Source organism: Sceloporus undulatus, chromosome 2, assembly GCF_019175285.1.
Source record: "Sceloporus undulatus isolate JIND9_A2432 ecotype Alabama chromosome 2, SceUnd_v1.1, whole genome shotgun sequence".
Lineage (NCBI taxonomy): Eukaryota > Metazoa > Chordata > Lepidosauria > Squamata > Phrynosomatidae > Sceloporus > Sceloporus undulatus.
The window spans coordinates 180854192-180872745 of record NC_056523.1 but is presented as its reverse complement, the minus strand read 5'-3'; the positions used below and the strand labels follow the sequence as shown (position 1 = coordinate 180872745).

The window sequence follows — 18554 nt, the reverse complement described above, 5'->3', positions numbered from 1 at the left end:
CCGTCTTGAGTGCTTTCTTAAAAGCTGTCAGAGTGGGAATATGACGGATCTCCTCCGGCAGGTCATTCCAAAGTTTTGGAGTAGTAATAGAAAAGGCCCTCTGGGAGATTGATGTTAGCCTAGATTTTTTTTTGGCTGTAGTAGATTTCTTCCAGAGGACCTTAGTGTGCGGGGCAGACAATAGGGAAGAAGGCGTTCCCTCAAGTAATCTGGGCCCAAGCCATGTAGGGCTTTAAAGGTAATCACCAACACCATGTACTTTGCCTGGAAACTAATAAGCAACTAGTGCAGGGACTTCAAGACCGGTGTTATATGGTCATTAACTGTGGTTAATTGACAGTCATATTAAATGTCATTTGGTTCTAAATTTATTCATACTTACAGCAGACCTCCTAAAATCAATAGGACTTAAGTGAGTCCTGCCAAATTTATGTTTCACTGATTTCAATGGTTTTAGGCTAAATCTAATGACTAAATCTGAAATCAATCCTGTGTGTCTAAGGGACTGTCTACTAGCATGTAGTCAAGCTGAAACCAGACCTTCAATGCACAGGTTCCACATCCCAAGGAAAACAAAAAGTAGCAAGAAAAATTTCTCATTCATCTGAACAAAGCCTTTTTCCTTAGAAGAGGAAGAATTCACACACTCACAGGTCCACAGTTATCTTCAACTTGGCTGGGACATAATTACTCTTCCTTGGTGCCTCTGCTGTGGAAGAAAACAGAAGCCATACTTAACCCCTTGCTGCACAGAAACAGAGCCGTTTCCCCCCATACAGAAATCTCAGGTAAGTCCTACCACAAGAGGGGACCCTAAGTAATGTATGTCTCTGTGTTTGTGCGTGTGTTTAGGGTTCCCTCTTGCAGCAGGACATACACATACATATTCCATTCATTGCTTTGCTTTGCTCTGCAGGGATCAGTTAAGCTTTCTTGCCCCACCTATCTGATGTGACAATCCTCAAATTACTGTATATACCCATATGCAAAGGAAGTCTAATTTTTTAAAAAAAATAAAGGATTACTGTATAAATCTTGTGAGGCTTGGCAGTCTCACTCCAGAGAGGTTTAAAAAGTGAGCCCCTATTAAAAATGGCCATCACAGTCTGTCTTAAGGCTCCCTCACGTTACTGCTGAACCCACTTGGGCCAAAAAAGGAGGTGAGGAAGGAAGGAGGGCTGCCTTTCTTTTTCTGGCTTGGGCAAAGGAGAGGTAATGGGGTGGGAGCACTGCTTCCATACCAAGAGGGTCTTTCTGTGTCTGACTTTTGTCATTACCTTCATGCCAGTTCCCTAACAGAGGCATGAGTTGTTTTCTTTGCTCTTCTCCCCACCCCTCATTTTTTTCAGGCCACATTCTCATTCTTTTTCCATATTTATATCTCTCCCTTCCTCTGTATTTGTATAGATGTAGACGTTTTAAGATCAGCAATGTCATTTACGTCCTGTAACCCTTCATCCTCTCTTTTTCTTTACTTCTTCCTAAGTATGTTCCCTCTATGCATTTTTAAAAGGAGCAGAAAAGATTTGTTAAATGCCCTTAATAATAATTTGTTTTATTTATATACCGCTATTCCAAAGATCATAGCGGTGAACAGCAAGTAAGCTAATTTGCCCCCAACAGTCTGGGTACTCATTTTAGCGACCTTGGAAGGATGCAAGCCTGAGTTGAGCTTGGGCCCTTTTGCTGGTCTTGAACTCGCAACCTTGTGGTTGTGCAGTACAGGCATTTACCCACTGCGCCACCAGGGCTCCTTAAACTTTTGTTGTTGCTGCTAACTGCTCTCAAGTTGTCCTCGACTCATGACGACACCATGGATGAGACATCTCCAAGACTCCCTGTCCTCCAGTGCTCTGCTCAGATACTGCAAATTCAGGCCCATGACCTTTTCGATTGAGTTTATCCACCTGGGATGTGGTCTTTCTTTCTACCTTTCCCAGCATTATTGTCTTTTCTAATGAGTCTTGACTGCTCATGGTGTGGCCAAAGTACAGTAGCCTAATTTTGGTCATCTCGGCTCCAGAGATAGTTCATGCTTGATCTGTTCAAAGACCCATCTTTTTGTCTTTATTGCTGTCCATGGTATCCTCAGGACTCTTGTCCAGCATCACATCTGAAATGAGTTGATTTTCTTCTTATCCACTTTTTCACTATCCAGCTCTCACATTCATACATGGTGATGGGAAATTCAATTGTCAGTTGTCTATCTTTACTCTTTAGGATCTGTCTAGTCTCACATAGCTTCCCTTCCCATTCCTAAACTTGCTTTCTAGAGTTTGGGGTTCATTCTTGTATAGTTCTTCATTCCGTATGTCAGTCATTTTTCATCTCTCTTATATAGCTCTTCCATGTATTGCATCCAATGTCTTTTTATTTCTTTTTGATCTTGTAGTCTGTTCCTCGTCTTATCATAGAATGTCCCAGCCCTTGTTATGAATTTATCTTTGAGTTCCTGGATCTTGCAGAAGAGGACTTGCATTCTTTCTTTTTTGTTGTTATCTTCTATTTCTCTGCATTGATTATTATAGTAGTTGTCTTTATCCTTGCACATTAGTAATTGAAAAAGCAAAGCATTCATGGTTCTGTTTTTACTCTTATCTCCCTTTTCTTTTGCTTCTTTTCCCCCTTTATTGCTTGAGGCATAATATCTGTAAGCCACCCCACGCTAAGTTTTACCCTTGACTTATCCATGGGCCATAGCAAAATCCATAATTTTGGCTCCCAAACCTGTCTATGACTCATACATGAGGTCAATTTATACAGGAGTATATATAGTACGGGGAAGGAGGAACATCAGGTAAGGATACATCTTACAGACCACCATCCTAAAGCCAGAGAGGGCACATCAGGTCTTAATCCTTTCCTCAGTACTTGCAAGGAGACTTGGAATAAAGAATGGACTCAGCTTGCTAGTCTGCCTGTGCTCATCCTCTTAGTTCCACTACTCATTTCTCCAATTTCAACTCTAACCTCTAAATTACTCTAAATTACACATGCCTCCATTGGCTTGTTCTAATTTAATAAAACTATGTAACAATTGCTTTTGCAGTTAGTCTCAAAGGTGCTAGAAGACCCTTTTGCATACTGATAGACTAACATGATAGACTACAACATGTATATTGTGTATTTTGGTTGGCCAATAATGGTATCACTGTTTGGTGGATTTTTGATTGGATTTGTTATATGGCAAGCATGGCTATGCCTGGATAAGACAGACTAACATGGCTCTGTCTCTGAATTCTACCCCTTTAGATTTATGTTTCACTAATAAAAGTTGAATGGTATAGTCCTCTTTTCCCTCTTTCTAATCTCTACTCATTTTCACTTTGGACCAAGGTTGTCAGAAGACATCAGACACCGTCCCTGCCTACCAAGAGTGCATCTACACTGTAGAAATAATGCAGTTCGAAACTGCTTTAAGTGTTGTAGTTCCATTCTATGTACTCCTGGGCTTTATAGTTTTACAAGGTCTTTAGCCTTCTCTGCCAAAGAATGCTGGTGCCTCACAAAACTACAAATTCCAGTATTCTGTAGGATGGAGCTATGGCAGTCGAAGTGATGTTGAACTGTATTGTTTCTACTGTATAAATTCACCCTTCAGAGAATGAATACTTTTTATTCTCTGAAGGGTGCATTTATACAGTAGAAACAATACAGTTCAACATCACTTCAACTGCCATAGCTCCATCCTACTCCTAAAGTAAAACCAGCCATTTCAGATTCAGATGGAATTTTTTTTTAAAAAAGCATGTTTTTTCTGCCCTCTCTATCACTCACCATTACAGTGCCTCTTGAAAGCTTCATGTTTGGGCCTGTCAGGATACAATATCTGAAGCTGCAACAGATCCAGAACACAGTCAGCAAGGGAACGCATGGACAGTTGCTTTGCTGTGAAAGGCTGGATGTTCTCCACCTGAGTGGAACCTGAGCCAGGGGACAAGAAAGCAGCAGAAGAAGAAACCAAAATGTGAGTCCAGAACAGAAGGTATATATATCCCCACTATGCTGAGCACTCTCTTTTCCCCCATCAGAGGAAACACCAGTATGCAAGCAACATCCCACCCGCCCCCAAAAAACTCTGGTTGCTGTCTCACACAGAATATACTACCCTATGTACAATAGGCAGTAGGGTCCCTTCCTCAATATAGGCATGGCACGAGTAGCTTCCACAGAGAAGTACTCTCTGCTCTTTCCTCTGGCTTCACATTGTAAGTGGCACAGGAGAGAAGATCCATTGGTCAAAAGAGGTTTACAGCCTTTCACTCTAAAAAATGAACTCATCCCATCTGGAAGATTTTGGCCCGGCCCTTCACTCACAGCAGATCTAATATTCCTTGTGGTAATTCATTCAGACAAAAAGTGATTAATGTTTTAGCATATTTATACTCTTTTTCAATTATTGTTTTATATGTGTGTGTGTGTAAATATTTATAAATAAATGTTTTAGTATAATTTACTCTTTTAACATTATTGCTATTTATTGTCATAAATTGAATTTATTATATACCAGACCCAAATATTCAGACATAGGGTGGGATATAAATATTTTAATACACGAAATAATAAATAAAACCAATCAGGAAGCTGAACGCTGATCAGTTAGCTCTGTCTCATCCAACTCTATGGTTCTCTGACTCTATCCAGGATATTTCAGAATGTGATACAAACTCATCATGGACATATCCCAGGCAAAACGAATAAACTGATGTTTTTAAAAAATCAAATGGGCACCCACAGTTATATGTATTCCTTCCCTGTAACATTTCATCTCTGGCCTGCCGCCTTCTGGGAGTTGTAGCTCCATCCCTTACTGTTAACAATCTTTTTTGCTGTCGTAAATTAAACACACCCCCACACACACACAAAAAAAAAATACCACAGAATTTGCTGTTTGTTCCCAAGCTTGCATGAAAATATTCTGGGTGTCATCCTATGGGTAAATGTTAAATTCGTCCAGATTGTACAAAACTGATAAATGATCATTCCAGAATAATAATAATAATAAAAAAATACAAAACACACACACACACATACACATCCATATGCATAACACAAAGAATTCAGAAAGCTGAAGTGTTTGTTTCAAAGATCCCCAAACAGTTTGGATCATGTCCAAAAACTGTACTATCTTTGTTTTGGCCCCATAGGATAACACAACATGGGAGGATATCATAAGACTGAAATTGGAAGTATAATCCAGTGTCATCCTGAACACAATCATGCGTATTCACGTTACTGCACAAAAGGTTACCACATGCAATCGCTGGCAGTCCAAACGCACTCCGAATGCAATCACGCATCAATCTACATTTAAGTAAATTTGGTGAATTGGCGAAGTCACAAACCCTATTCCTAGGCAATTTCACACTCAGTGCCCTGTTGTTTGGTGTGATGGGCATGTCTCCTTTGGTCCTGGTCCCCCCCCCAAATCTGGAAGGGGGGTTTCCCATGAAGCCTTGCTGCAAAAACTTCAATTTTGCTTCCGCTTATCCTTCAGCATTGCTGAGGGGGGGCTGCTGCCTGCTAATTAAGAGGCATGGACCCGGAGCTATTGGATAACCATTATATTCACGTTTCAACCTGACAAGAGTGAATATATGCTCGTCTTAATGTGAATAGAGCATGTTCTTTCAACTATTCTTCCCACTCCCCCCTCCAACCTCTTTTGTAAATTGTGGGGTTCCTTGGTTCCTCTCTCTCACTCGCCTAAATATGCTATGCTCCAGTCATCTGGAGTCTCACTGAGCATGTGCAAGGGTGCCAATTCACAATTAAGACCCAACAATGTGATGGCTTACTTTGCACAGAATCTGGGTCACATTCGGGAAGGCCGTTACAGCGAATTTAAGGTGTGATAAGTAAACACATAATTGCATGAATTTTCGAATTGACCTTGCTATCTTCTCTTTTGAAATTGAGTGCCTCCTGTCCTGTATGATAAACTCCATGTTTTGTGACTGTGATTGCCCACATGGATTTGCAAAGCAGAGCACAGCACAGCATAATAGAAGACCATTTTAAATTAAAGTATAGATACAGATATATAGATATCCCTACATTTATAGAGAAAGGGACACTCCAAATACTTCTGAGGCCCAGAGCCATTTTCCAAAAATCCAGATGGGCCTGCAAACTAGAAAAGTTTTGGTGCTCCTGAAATAGATAGTACAGGGCACAGCAGCCCCATGCGGTGCAAGGCAGCATCTTATGTCTTCATTTAGGGCCTGCTCCAATTAGACTAGCACTGCTTTGTGCAAACAGTTTCCCCCAACACAATGCATGGGGATACTGCGATGAAAAACCAAGAATTGAAGCAGACTCTAGACATATGTTGCATGTTTCAATTCCAGAAGAAAGTATTCTTAAGACAAAGGGGTGAGTGAACAGATTATAGCAAAGAGTTAGAATGGAGTTAAATTGAAGATTGGAGACTGGAGTTAATGTGAAGATAAAAAACAAAAACAAAACCTTCTTTCATGGAGATTTAGGGATCCCTATTTCTACTGTTAAAAGAGAGAACAGGGAAAGAGATCAGTTTTCTTATGAAAGCCATACCATCCTGAAAGCAGGTAACATAGGCGATGCTGATGCCACCAATCTCTGAGTCACTGAAACGTAGTAGGAAAGTACCCACTGGTGCAGTGCTCAGGCAGCTGAAAACATACTGCTTGCTGATAAAACCTATGATGAGTCTGTGTGGGAGAGAGGGAGAGAAAGAATAGAAAAAGAGAGGGTCAGCAGGCAGCACTGCAATTTTTAGAGAATGATATTTACATCTAAAGAGCAAATCTCCTTTGTTTGCTGAAACTCAGTCAGCACTGTCGGGTGATATATATACAAAGGGAAGACCCTACAGAATGTATACAAATATTATCTATGCTTGACTTTTTAAAAAGGGGCAAGCAGTTGTTTCTCCTACATATATTCTTGTCAAACAGTCTGAGGTATTACAAACATTTACTGCACAATTCAAAGTTATTAAGGTTGAAAACAGCTACAGGAAGCTTTGTTTATACTGTGTGTGATATCTCTATTTTAACAAGTCTGTGGAACAGAAGGATATAACACTATAAAGTTTGGTATATGTAAACTAGCAATATAAAATTCCTCAGATAGTTGTGTTTTTGTTTTTAAATGAGACAAATGTTAACATAGGTACTGTATTTGGATTTCTGTGCTCTACTTCATTCTGTGAAACAATAGCTTAACGTAACACATACTTCTCTCTTTCTCTCTTTGGGAGCATACATTGTGAAGGGCAACAGAGATTCGGGGCTATTTATGTGATCCCAACTGGGTCCCTCAGCTTTATTAAATTTATATCTCATCTTTCTTTCAAGTAGTTGTAGTTGGTGCACACAGTGCTCTCTCTCACCCAGTGAAGTAGGTTGGACTGAGAGATAAGAACTGGCCCAAGGTCTCCCAGTGAACTTCATGGCTATGAGGGGATCTCAGTCTTGTCTCCCTACTTCTAGACTTCTAGCCCAGTGCCCTAACTATACCACAATGCCTTGATCCAGCAGTCCCCTTACCGGTCAGACCAGTATTCTTTCAGATATTTCTTGGTAAGGTCAAGAACTCCTTCAAACCACTGCCAAAATGTGAAGCCTCTACCAGGAAGAATCTCCTGTAAATATAAAAATGAGTGTAAGAAAGAGGAGGGGACCATGCAAGCCTAGTTTCCTGCATTCCAGCTTCTTAAGAAAAGCCAATGAGTTACCTTATTGAACTGTGACCAGGATACTGGGCGCTTCTGGAATTCCTCAGGACTGGCGCCACTGTCACCAAAGATCTTCTGGGCCAAGAAGAAGTAGTGCTCCTTGAGCAGGCCTTTCGTGGTCTGCACCTCTGCCATGAACTTCTGATTGAGAGTTTCACACATGTCATCCCAACTGACACGTTCGGCCACCACAAAGGGGATGCGATTCTGTAATGAGACATGGGGATAGAGCCTCACACCATGCACATGGTCAACTGAAGCAGGAAAGCTATTATCTTTCCCAACTTCTGTTGCATTCCTAAAATGCCCTGTAAGGGCAACCTAACAGACAATTTCAGGAAAGAAATTACCATGCTTCTTAAGTGGCTAAGCCGCTTTGATTGTTTTAACAAAAATAATATTTATTATTATTATTATTTATTATGCTAAGAACAGAACTACTGAATTCAACATCACATTCTTCCAACCCCTAATTTAGCAAATATACCACATTTCCTTGGCCAAGTCATTTAAATTCCCATATTACCGTATATCAGCTTAAAAGTCAAGAAGCCAGGGACTGTGACAATGTTTGAAAATGTTTTGATAATTCTTGTGGGGCGAGAAATCATTGCACATAGCAAAGGGCTTTTCATGTTACCCCAGCAGCATGAAAATTATTGGAGGAACATATACCAGTATCATAATGCAGACACACACATTCTATTACAGCTTTAGTTTTCCTTATTCAAAATGTTTGGGACCAGAGGTATATTGGATTTTGGACTTCTTTTTGGATTTGGAATACCTGTATTTGCATAATACATATGTACATAATAAGATTTCTTGGAGATGGGTCCCAGGTCTAAACACAAAATTCATTTATGTTTCATATACACCTTATACAAATAGCCTAAAGCTAATTTTATACAATATTTTAAATAAATTTGTGTATGACACAAAGTTTGTGTGCACTGAATCATCAGAAAGCAAAGGCATCATTATGTCAGCCACCCATTAAAAAGTTTTGATTTTTGGAATATTTTGGATTTTGAAATTCTGGACAAGGGAGACTCAAGCTGTACAGTGAAACTTCTGTATTTAGCAACAATCATGTTTTAGGTGCCCTACTGTTAAAAAAACAGAACTTGGAAAAGTTACTTTTTGACTGTAACTCCAACTGTAGTATGCAAAGGGATGTTGTAGCATAGGTGCTACAAAATCTCTTTGCATACCGATTTTCCAGACTAATAAGGCTATGTCTTTTAATTCCAACTCCAAAAATTACTTATTTGGACTATATCTCCTAGAATCCTCTACAGTTGGGGAACTTGAGGAGCTGTAGTCCAAATAAGCTACAAAAGCTATCAAAAACACTTGACACAGATGATAATCTTCAGCTTTGCCAACTGGCAACTGACAAGTCAATGTTTTTGTTCCCTTGGAGACACTAAGAGCCTTCCATTTTAACTAGGGCTAATTACTTACAGCAGCAGCAAAAGCATTGTCCCATAAGATAGTGGCTTTGGCATTGTTGTCTTGGTTGCCATGGACAATCACCACGATGGGCAGTGACAGGGCCTGAAAGAGAAGTTATACAAAAGTTAAGTACTGTATACTGCAACCACTAAATACCTTCCTTTACAGCTGGAGCACCACACACAAATATCTTTCCGTTTACTGACCACAGTATTTGATTGAAAGTTTTAGAAGCCTTAAAGTGGGGAACTGCAAGAAATGTCACACTGGGGTGGGGGTGGGGGGTGTCATTCAGATGTTGGGTTTTTTTTAGCAGAACAATGAGAATGACCTCTCTCATGCATTCCAGGTTTGTTATTCACACTATGGATCCACATGGATGCGCATCACTAGGAGTTTGGTTGCTCACAGTTGCCAGCATTTGAATAAACATGAAGGGGATGATGTGAAATGTGTTCAAAACATTTAATCTCGAATTATCCCGGGTCTATTCACATCGGTTATTCACACTTCTGACGATGCAAATCTTTTTTTAAAAAACTCAGGGAAAAACCCAGTATCATTTATCCCAGGTTAAGTGAGTATTTTGGCAGCTCCCCCCCCCCCCCCCCAAAACGAATCATGAGCATTTAGGCTGCATGTAAACAATGAAGATTCAACCTAGATTTATCCTGAATTATTTTTACCATCTGAATAGCCCCAGTATCTCTACTCAGGGCTCCAGTCAGTGCAGAACAGATATTCTTGGGAGGTCACTGGGGGACAGGATGCTTTCAGGGGTGAGCAGCGGGGGGGGGGGAGTTGCAAGTGCCCCTGCACTGGGTGGGAAGGAGCTGAGGCAGCAGCAAGGGTGTCAGAGGGGTGAGTGCATCCCTCATGGCTTTTTCACTTTCTTGGCTCTCTCCCTGGTGAGGGAGCTGGGCTGGTGATGAAGCCATGAGGGGCGAGCATTGGGCAGGGCAGGGCAGGGCAGGGTGCTGCTGTTGTCCTCTATTGACAGCCCCTTCAACCGGGTGTCATTATACCAGAACTCATGTTGCATTGGGGCACACTGCACTCTCTCTCTCTCTCTCTCTCTCTATATATATATATATATATATCCCCCCTACATCCTTTCTCCCTTCCACTCTTCCATTACAGTCTTCACATCTCACCTTGCCACTAAATTCATGCCACTGCCTGGTTTTATACAATATCAGGGGTCCTCCTTGCTGCTCCTGTTTGCCCATCCCCTGTGTAAAGATGTGCTGGTGTATCTTTATCCAGAGCTGGGAAAGAATTGGGCTGGTGCTTTCTTTTTTAATGTTCTTGCTGAACGTCTTGCAATGAGAGTAGTCCCCCATGTTATGACTTTCCTCAATGCAGGCAGTGCGACTGACCATCTTTCTCAGTGATCTTGGATCCCCAAGAGCAGCACTTCTTAAACAAGGCTGAGGAGCCTATTCTGAGACAACATAGCACACCAAACCACCAAGCTGAATCAAAGTCTGTTAATGAAATTCCAAGAAGTCTGTAAGCCAAGCCTTAAATCAGAGTCCAAAACAAAACCAAAATGCAGTTCAAAGAGAGAAGTCAGAGAAATCCAAGCCAAAATAACTCAAGACAAGCTGATAAGCCCACTAACTGTTCCTTCTATGCTGCTGCTGCAATGAATGAAAAAGAAGTGAGGGATAAGGGGGTAAGTGTGCTGATTACGTGTTTGGAGAAGGTTGGACCTATTACCAAGACATTTACATAATAGCTCTAGAAGGTTCTGCATGATGCATTGTGCAGGTGCAGATAACCCATTTGTGTGAGTCACAGAGACCATGAAGAAGAAACTGGCATTTAAGGGTAGCAAAGGGAGAAGGAAGAGGTGACCATTTGATCATGCTCCTGAAGTCTCTTGGGAATCTACTTTTGCCATTGCTAATAGGAATAAGAGGCATTTGAAATGAAAGAGACCCCTTACAATCCAGACAGTGAGATAACCCAAGCAGTGTTGTTACCTGCAGGTGGAAGTTGATTTTGTTGGGCCCAAGGCACACAGTGGCACTGAAGAGGACAGCACACTTTTCTTCAGTCACAGACTCTGTACTCTTGCGGTCACAGCGCTTGATCTTCTTGAGAAGCTGAATGAAGAGAAAGAGAATTTTATTTTATTTAAATTCCAGATATTGCCCAGGGTGGAGTTTGCTAGGAATGAATCACCAAAGAAATAACTACCAAGTTTGCTAGGAACAAATCTCATGGCAGCTGGAACCCAAAGCAATTACTTTATGTTCACCACTAAACTTCAACACCCCACTAACCCATTTCTGACCCCAGAGCTTCCTTGAATCATAGAGCAACAATGGCTTAGTTGAGCACCCAGTCAAAAACAACTGACTAAGGATCTATTTGTAATTGGTTGACTGACTGAACCCAAAAATGGCTCCTTCTCACCCTGGAGAGAAGTGACTTATGGGATGCCACAGGATTCTGCCTTAGGCCCAGTGATAAACCGATTTATTCTGTAGTGGGAATGAGATCCTTGAGGGTTTTTTAAAAGCTCAATTTTGCTTTCTGAATGAAATCTGAAAATGTATAACAAACGACTCAGTAAAAAAAAACAAAAAACACAAAGCAAAACCACCAGATCACATTCTCCTATGAGTCTGTGCTTCCTGTCCCCACAATCAACTGCTGGACATACCATACTCTTGAAGAGAGCACAGCAGGCATTGCTTGTGGCATTTGTCTCCAGAGGTGCAGTGTTGTTCACAATTTCTCCACTGCTTTCACTGAAACCCAAAGAGAAGGAACGTGACTGTGAACTTCAGTTACCACGAAGTGGTTAATAACTGCAGATGGCTTACAACAAGCATAACTCCCCACCTCACAGAGTTTCTAAGAAACCACAATCCAATTTCGAACCTCCATAACAAAACAAACATTCATATTGAAGGTGAGGAAAAGCCTTACTTTGTGAGAGGTGGTGGACACATGCATTGTGTGGCTAAAACAAACAAACAAAAACAAAGCATCTTCTCACCTTTAAAAAAATTCAAAACACCAAGGGGGTAATGTTGTGAATAATGTTGTAAACAACAATAGATTATTGTATTTGCTCCTAAAACAAAAAAACTTAGAATCACACGCATTTAAGTGTTTATATGATTTTACTCATCTTCTTACTTTAAAAAAAAAAACACATTTGGAAACAATTGCAAAATCTTTGTCAGCATGAGCGGGAAGCGTTACCTCCTCTGACCTCTAGATTTCAACTGGGAAAGTGATCATTTTCCTCAAGCCATTGCCCTACTCTTTTTGCCTGTTACTAATTATCAAAGGTTCTCATTTGGTATATGTCATACCCTGCTTTTGGCAACCTTGAGAGAGAGAGATTTAATACACATAGCCTCGACACAATAATCAGAAGCAGCAATGGACACATAGGCCTGTTACAGACTGCCAAAATAAAGCTGCTTCGGGTCTCTTTGGAGGTATGCTATTTAAATGATGCATGGGTCCTAAGAGTCCGGAGGCCGTGCCAAAGCCACACTCCATTCCTCAGCACTGGAGTGCAGCTTTGGTGCAGCTTCTGGATTCTTAGGATGCATGCATCATTTAAATAGCATACCTCCAAAGAGACCCGAAGCAGCTTTATTTTGGCAGTCTGTAACAGGCCATAGCTATCCAATTTTATTTACAGTTTCACACCTGCACAGTTACTTGTACAGCCATTTGTCAAAGTGATTAAAAACATAAAGACAGATTTTATCTGGTCTCTAGTGTCTACACTTGACCTAATTTGGGCTTCAAAATCAGTCATTAGCTGGTTCACTGTCTGATACTGGTAGGAATCTGGCATATCAACTAGATGGAGAATTTAAAAAATACACACTTTTATCACCTGTACAGAGCAGGTTTGACCACAGACGGCAAATGAAACTGGAAGCAATATCTTCCTGAATTTTTATAATTAATTCAGCCTGTTTGCTTGATCTCAGCTGCTGCCCATGCCAGCCACACAATCTACCTGCCAAGTCCAAGTGCCACCTGCCAAGACAAACATTTATCTCTTACTGACTACTCCTCTCAGCTGCCTACAAACCTTTGTAGGGACTCCAAAGTCCAAACCATCTACATTTCTCTATACAAAGCTGCCTTTCAGGGTACTGGGGTGTTTATTAAATTCAAAGGGAACACCGCCTCCTCCATTTGGGGAATGGGGGCAACATGCAGCCCATGGGTTGCACATGGACCTCATTGCATTGTCCTGTCTCCCACCTTCCACACTGCACCATTTAAACCTACTGCTCTGTAAGATTCTTTGCACATTGAGCCAAACCTCACTGTGATGCTGTTTCCAAAACCTCTTCCTCTTATCCGCCTTCCTTCCTCTTTGCAGACAGTGAACAGATTTTCCAGAAACTTTGCTCTAACAAGGAAGATCATCTAGGTCTCTAGGACTATCCTGCGCCACAGAGGATAAAGGCAACTGTGATATGAGGCTGGGGGAAATAGCCACAGCCTCTGACTTTCTGCGCATCAATGATGATGGATGCACAGTCACCACTGATGCAATCTGACATGGGCTCCAGGGTGTCAATGTGATTCCTCCACAAGTTGCTCAATTGATTCCCCACCCCCACCGTGCTCATAAACATATGTGACTTGCATGGAGTAATTCTACTAATCAGCAAGTATACAACCCTGTGTGACTGGGAAAAGGCATAAAAAGGCACAAAGAGGAAAAACTGCAAGCAGAAGATCTAAAAGCACCAAAGATGACCTCATGCAGGGAACTGTCCAGAGGGCTCCAAGATTGTCTCTTCACTAAATCACAGTGGCATTTGGGAAAGGGAAGTAACAAACAATTGTTTAGAAGGTCTCTCTATAGTATTTTTAACTAAATGATGCAGGACAAAACATCGATCAATTGTGCTACAAACTTTGTAAAAGCCTGCCTGAGTGTCATTGAATCTTATCTTCCTCCCATAGCAGCATTTTGCCACTTCTTTTTGGCTCATAAAAATGTTGGATCAGGGCTGTGGCGTGCGGTTGTTGTAATGGTGGCAAGCCATTCCTTTGGGGCAGTCTGTTTTTCCCCTACCTTTACCTTTACACAGTGGACCCTTCCCTTACACGGGGGATCCATTCTGGAACCCCCCACATAAAGATAATTCCGTGTATGCTTGCACCCCATTGGAAACAATGGGGCGCGTGCTCATGGTGCGGCACAACACATGTGCCATTTGCTCAATTGCCATGCGGCTTCAGCGTATCATATCTCATAATATATTTATTTGGGTTTTGATAGGTTTTGATGGTTGTAGTTGCCTGAGTACCCTCTCATTCTGCATCAATGTTCCCATTTCCAATCTTCTTGATAGTTGTTTGTTACCAGATGTAGAAATTTCTTGAATCTACACTAGGACTCTCTTGAAGATTGTTTTTAAAAACTAGGTGGTATGTTTTCTGAAGTTAAGGTGTGGTTCTACAACTGGAAGAACAAATTTTGTCTTTTCTGAATTTTTCTTTTAAATTCTCATAGTGTTATAAGGCAAAGTGTCATTTCACTAGTGCTCTGATGCATTATGATTCTATAACGGGAAAAAATTAAAACAAGGTGCAGGGAGAAGAGGACGAAAATAGGATTAAAGAAGCATCAGGTGAGGGAAGTGAAAGTTTCACTGGCTTTGCAAAAACTTGTCACCCCATGTATCATTGGGAGAGTGCCCTCAAAACACAGCATGAATCACAGCTATTGTTATGCATGTACTCTTTGGGACTTTTTAAAATAACAATATGTCTCAGAAGTAAAAAAAAAAATATTAAGTGTGGTGTCCTGTTTTGATGCTAGTATGATACCAGGTCCCCAAGAGAGATTACAGGATGCAAACACAGGAGAATCCTCAAGGGACGAGTAGCTCACCAGCAAGGATGACATAGCAGCATAGTCAGGCAACAGTCTGAGTCAAACACAGTCAAGCAATAAATTCAAATGACAGTCCAAAAGGGAGATCCAAAAGTGTAGTCAGTAAACAGAGCAAAATCTGAGATGATCAGGCAACACAAACCAGGAGCACAAGTCAAGAATAATGTGTCCATCAAACAGAACTGTTGTGAGCTTTAATTTCTGGTCTGTTTTCAGCATGCAGCTGTTACCTGATTAAAGAATATTTGATCCTTAAATGCTCTGACTTCCATAGCCCTTCCTTTTTCTTCCTTCCTTCTTCCAGGGTAGGTGCTGTTTGTGCTGTGTCTTGATGTTCAGAACCTGCCATGCCTTCTTAGCCCTTGGCCTCACTAACTCGGCACTCTGTCTCACCATCTTGACTGCCTACCTCTTGACCTTCTGTCTCACTAACTCAGTCTGAGTCCTGGAGGTGAGACATGACAGGTGAGATTAAAAAGTTGCAGCTAGTGCCAGGAATGTCCAGGAAATAGTGGAGCACAATGAAAATGTTGCTTTTATTTATTTTTTTAAAAACAGATAATCACAGCTACAAATACAACAACTGTGAGCAACCTCCCACTGCATTTGCCCTGTCTGGAGGATCTCGGTCTCTCCCCGCTGATCTTTCTGCTCTGCTCTCTATCAGACTTTGCTTTTTTCTTCCTCTCTCCACAGTACTCACTTTCTCCAGTGAGTCTGCTGTAAGTATGACTATATTTGGACCCAAACCAATTTATCTGTATTGTTTTTATTAACACAGGCTTGAAATATGATAAATTATGACATTAAAGAAAGTATCCTCTGGAGCAACACTTTTAATCTCTCCTCATTATCTTTCCTCATAATTTTAAGGATGGAGCTGCAGCTGATATCTTGATTTCCTCATTTCCCATGGGGAAATGAATTTCTCAAATTTATTGGGAGAAATTGTGATGCCAGGAATGTCTACAACTCCCTTCATGCCTTTTTTGCCTTTAAAAAAACTTAGAAGAAAATAAAATTAAGAGAGACCACAACACACAGAGAGAGACAGACACACACCAGTTGCACTGCCTGCTGATGTCATGGAAAGTAAGAAAAGGTAAGGCCACTGGGCATCAGGACAGGGAGAGAAAGGAAAGTATTTGAGGAAGAAGAACAAGGGCCTACAAAACAAGCAAAATGAGTTTGTCATTTTGAATTTTACTTAAGTTCAGTTCATCTTTATTATGGTCATAGACCAGCACATTACTTAAAGTTAAGATGTATATGATGACCACTTTTTAGGCTGTAAGCTCCCAGAACTGTGGTCTGGGACTAGTGACACCCTACATCCTAATTAAGAAGGGAAGAGAAACATGCAGTCCACAGTCCACATGTGCCTCCAAGGGCTGTTTTTATGGCCCCAAAGCTTCCCTAGGGGTAAAAAAAGTCCACAAAATGTCCAAAATATTCTCCAGAACCTTTTTTGCAAATTTTGTTGGCCCCTAAATGCTCCCAAAACATTTGAGTGTGGAGGGCATTTCCACCATGTTTAGGGTTCCTAGGTCCCTCAAAGGTAATGGTTTTTGGTTGTTGTTTTTTTGGGGGGAGGGGGGAATCACCCACCCCAAAAAGCTTTTTCTGCCCCAAAATGCCTTCTAGACAATCTCCAGGGCATTTCCACCACATTTTGGGCTCCTCTGTGTCAAATGAGACATAAAAGAGGCTTTATTTTTAAAAAAAAAAAAAAAACAAGAAGTGAATAGGAAGTGACTTTTGCTCACTTTCTGTTGTTAAAAAGGCCTCTCCTGGGTCTAAAAACCTAGTGAAAAAACCCTCCATACCACGTAGAGGGCATTTGGGGCAAAGCCACCTTTTTTGAGGGGGGTGGTGGTGGTGGACAGATGTAGGCCTCCAAGGATTCCAGTGGGGCTAATGTAGCCCTTTAGACTGTCACAGTTGCCCACCCCCATAGTAAATAAACAATGTAGTTCCTGCAAGCCTGAATTCTGTCCTGTGTTTTTCTGGCATATGTCAGATTCACCTTTTCAAAATTAAATGTTCAAGAGAAAGGAAAATAGTTGCTGTTCACTCTGTACATTTAAAGCAACTTAACGCCCTGCCCACTCAAAATGTGGGCTAAAAGAATAAGAAAAAAAGAAATCCCCAGGAAAGCCAGCTATACAGTTGCAATGGTTTCACTCACCAAAAGACTCCTCCAGAAGAGCTGGTAGCCAATTCACGTGCCTGTTTCTCTGTTACAATGTCAGCTGTGACCATGAAGGATGTGTGTGGATGCTTGAGCAACTGAGGCCCCAGCAGGAAGCGGACAGTGGCTTGAAATTTGGTTTGGGTCTTCAGAACTTGAGGAGGCTGTTTATCCACCAGGAATGAGCTGAAAGTGAGACATAGAAGAGTCAAGAAGATCATGAGCAGGAAAGGTGAACTGTCAGCCTCCATGGCCAAACCACACATCAAATTTAAGGATAGAAAAAACAATGATCTGGGGTAGGCAACAGCAATTGGAGACTCCATGGTGAAATATGGCCCCTGCAAATGAACTATTTGTCCTTCACCAGTTGCCTATACAGAGTCAGGAGTGATGTATAAAAGAAGTCATAGCAGTTAGCAATGGATTTGTCCTTAGTTCATCTTGAAGTAAATGGGTATAACAATCTGCTCCTCAGAAAGGCCCTTCTTAAAACTAAATTTTATTAACTAATGGATGGACAACTGAGAGTAGCTAAAGAAGAATGAGGAGAAAGTGGTGTAAAAGGGGCTCAAGAGGACACCTGTCTGGTCTCCCATCTTGGAGGATCAAACATAAACACCACCATCCCAGTTCTTCAACAAAATCTTCATTAACATTTCTACTGAGACAATATTTTTTCCTTCTAAATAGATAACTGATAGAACCACCAAATTTCATCTCTTACCACTAATATCTAGTTTTATGCAACAGATGAGGGGATGTTCCTCTACATTTACTCGCTGCTGATGTTAGTCAATGATCTGAGAGGGTTAAAGAGCAGGGCACAATAATGTCAGCCACACATTGTGTAAAATTAGAGATTACAGTGGGCCCATCATATATGCAGGAGTTTAGTTCCAGGACCCTGAGCATATACCCAAAAATGTACTCAGTAGCTTCCTTACTTTTTGATGAGGGCATTGGCCACACTGTCCAAACGTTCCTGCAGAGAAGACTGAAGTTCAGCACCAGAGGCTACCAACTGCAAGCGGAGCTGGAAACAAATGTCCACCAACCTTTCAAACCTGCCAAAAAACATGCCGAATGAGGGATTAATTCCTCTCGAACCAAAATTTGACATCCAATCTGCGATCACACAAATTCCAAGAGTCAAGTAGATTGGTCAAATGTTATTACAGTCATATTTATATCCAAATATTAACAGGGGTTCCTGCCTTTTAAGTCTATCAAATTTTAGAGGACTATCCTAGCTAGCAAGCAGGAACTGGATCCCAAATGAA

The 18554-nt window shown here is 41.2% G+C and overlaps 1 protein-coding gene across 8 annotated transcripts in view; it reads right to left on the bottom strand.

Moving 5' to 3' along the window:
* The window catches only part of STAT6 (signal transducer and activator of transcription 6), an 86034-nt gene that overhangs the window by 6704 nt on the left and 60776 nt on the right, over positions 1-18554 (bottom strand). For 5 of the 8 annotated variants that reach the window (XM_042448681.1, XM_042448684.1, XM_042448682.1 and 2 more), the window contains 10 exons: positions 18219-18338; positions 17269-17457; positions 11853-11940; positions 11167-11289; positions 9188-9280; positions 7721-7927; positions 7533-7627; positions 6556-6692; positions 3778-3924; positions 652-709 (listed from right to left, as the gene is read on the bottom strand). In XM_042448681.1, the coding sequence (XP_042304615.1) occupies positions 652-709; positions 3778-3924; positions 6556-6692; positions 7533-7627; positions 7721-7927; positions 9188-9280; positions 11167-11289; positions 11853-11940; positions 17269-17457; positions 18219-18338 (1257 nt within the window). Of the gene's footprint in view, positions 1-540; positions 710-3777; positions 3925-6555; positions 6693-7532; positions 7628-7720; positions 7928-9187; positions 9281-11166; positions 11290-11852; positions 11941-17268; positions 17458-18218; positions 18339-18554 lie in introns of all 8 variants that reach the window. The other 3 variants (XR_006101847.1, XR_006101846.1, XM_042448683.1) reach the window with 2 other exon arrangements.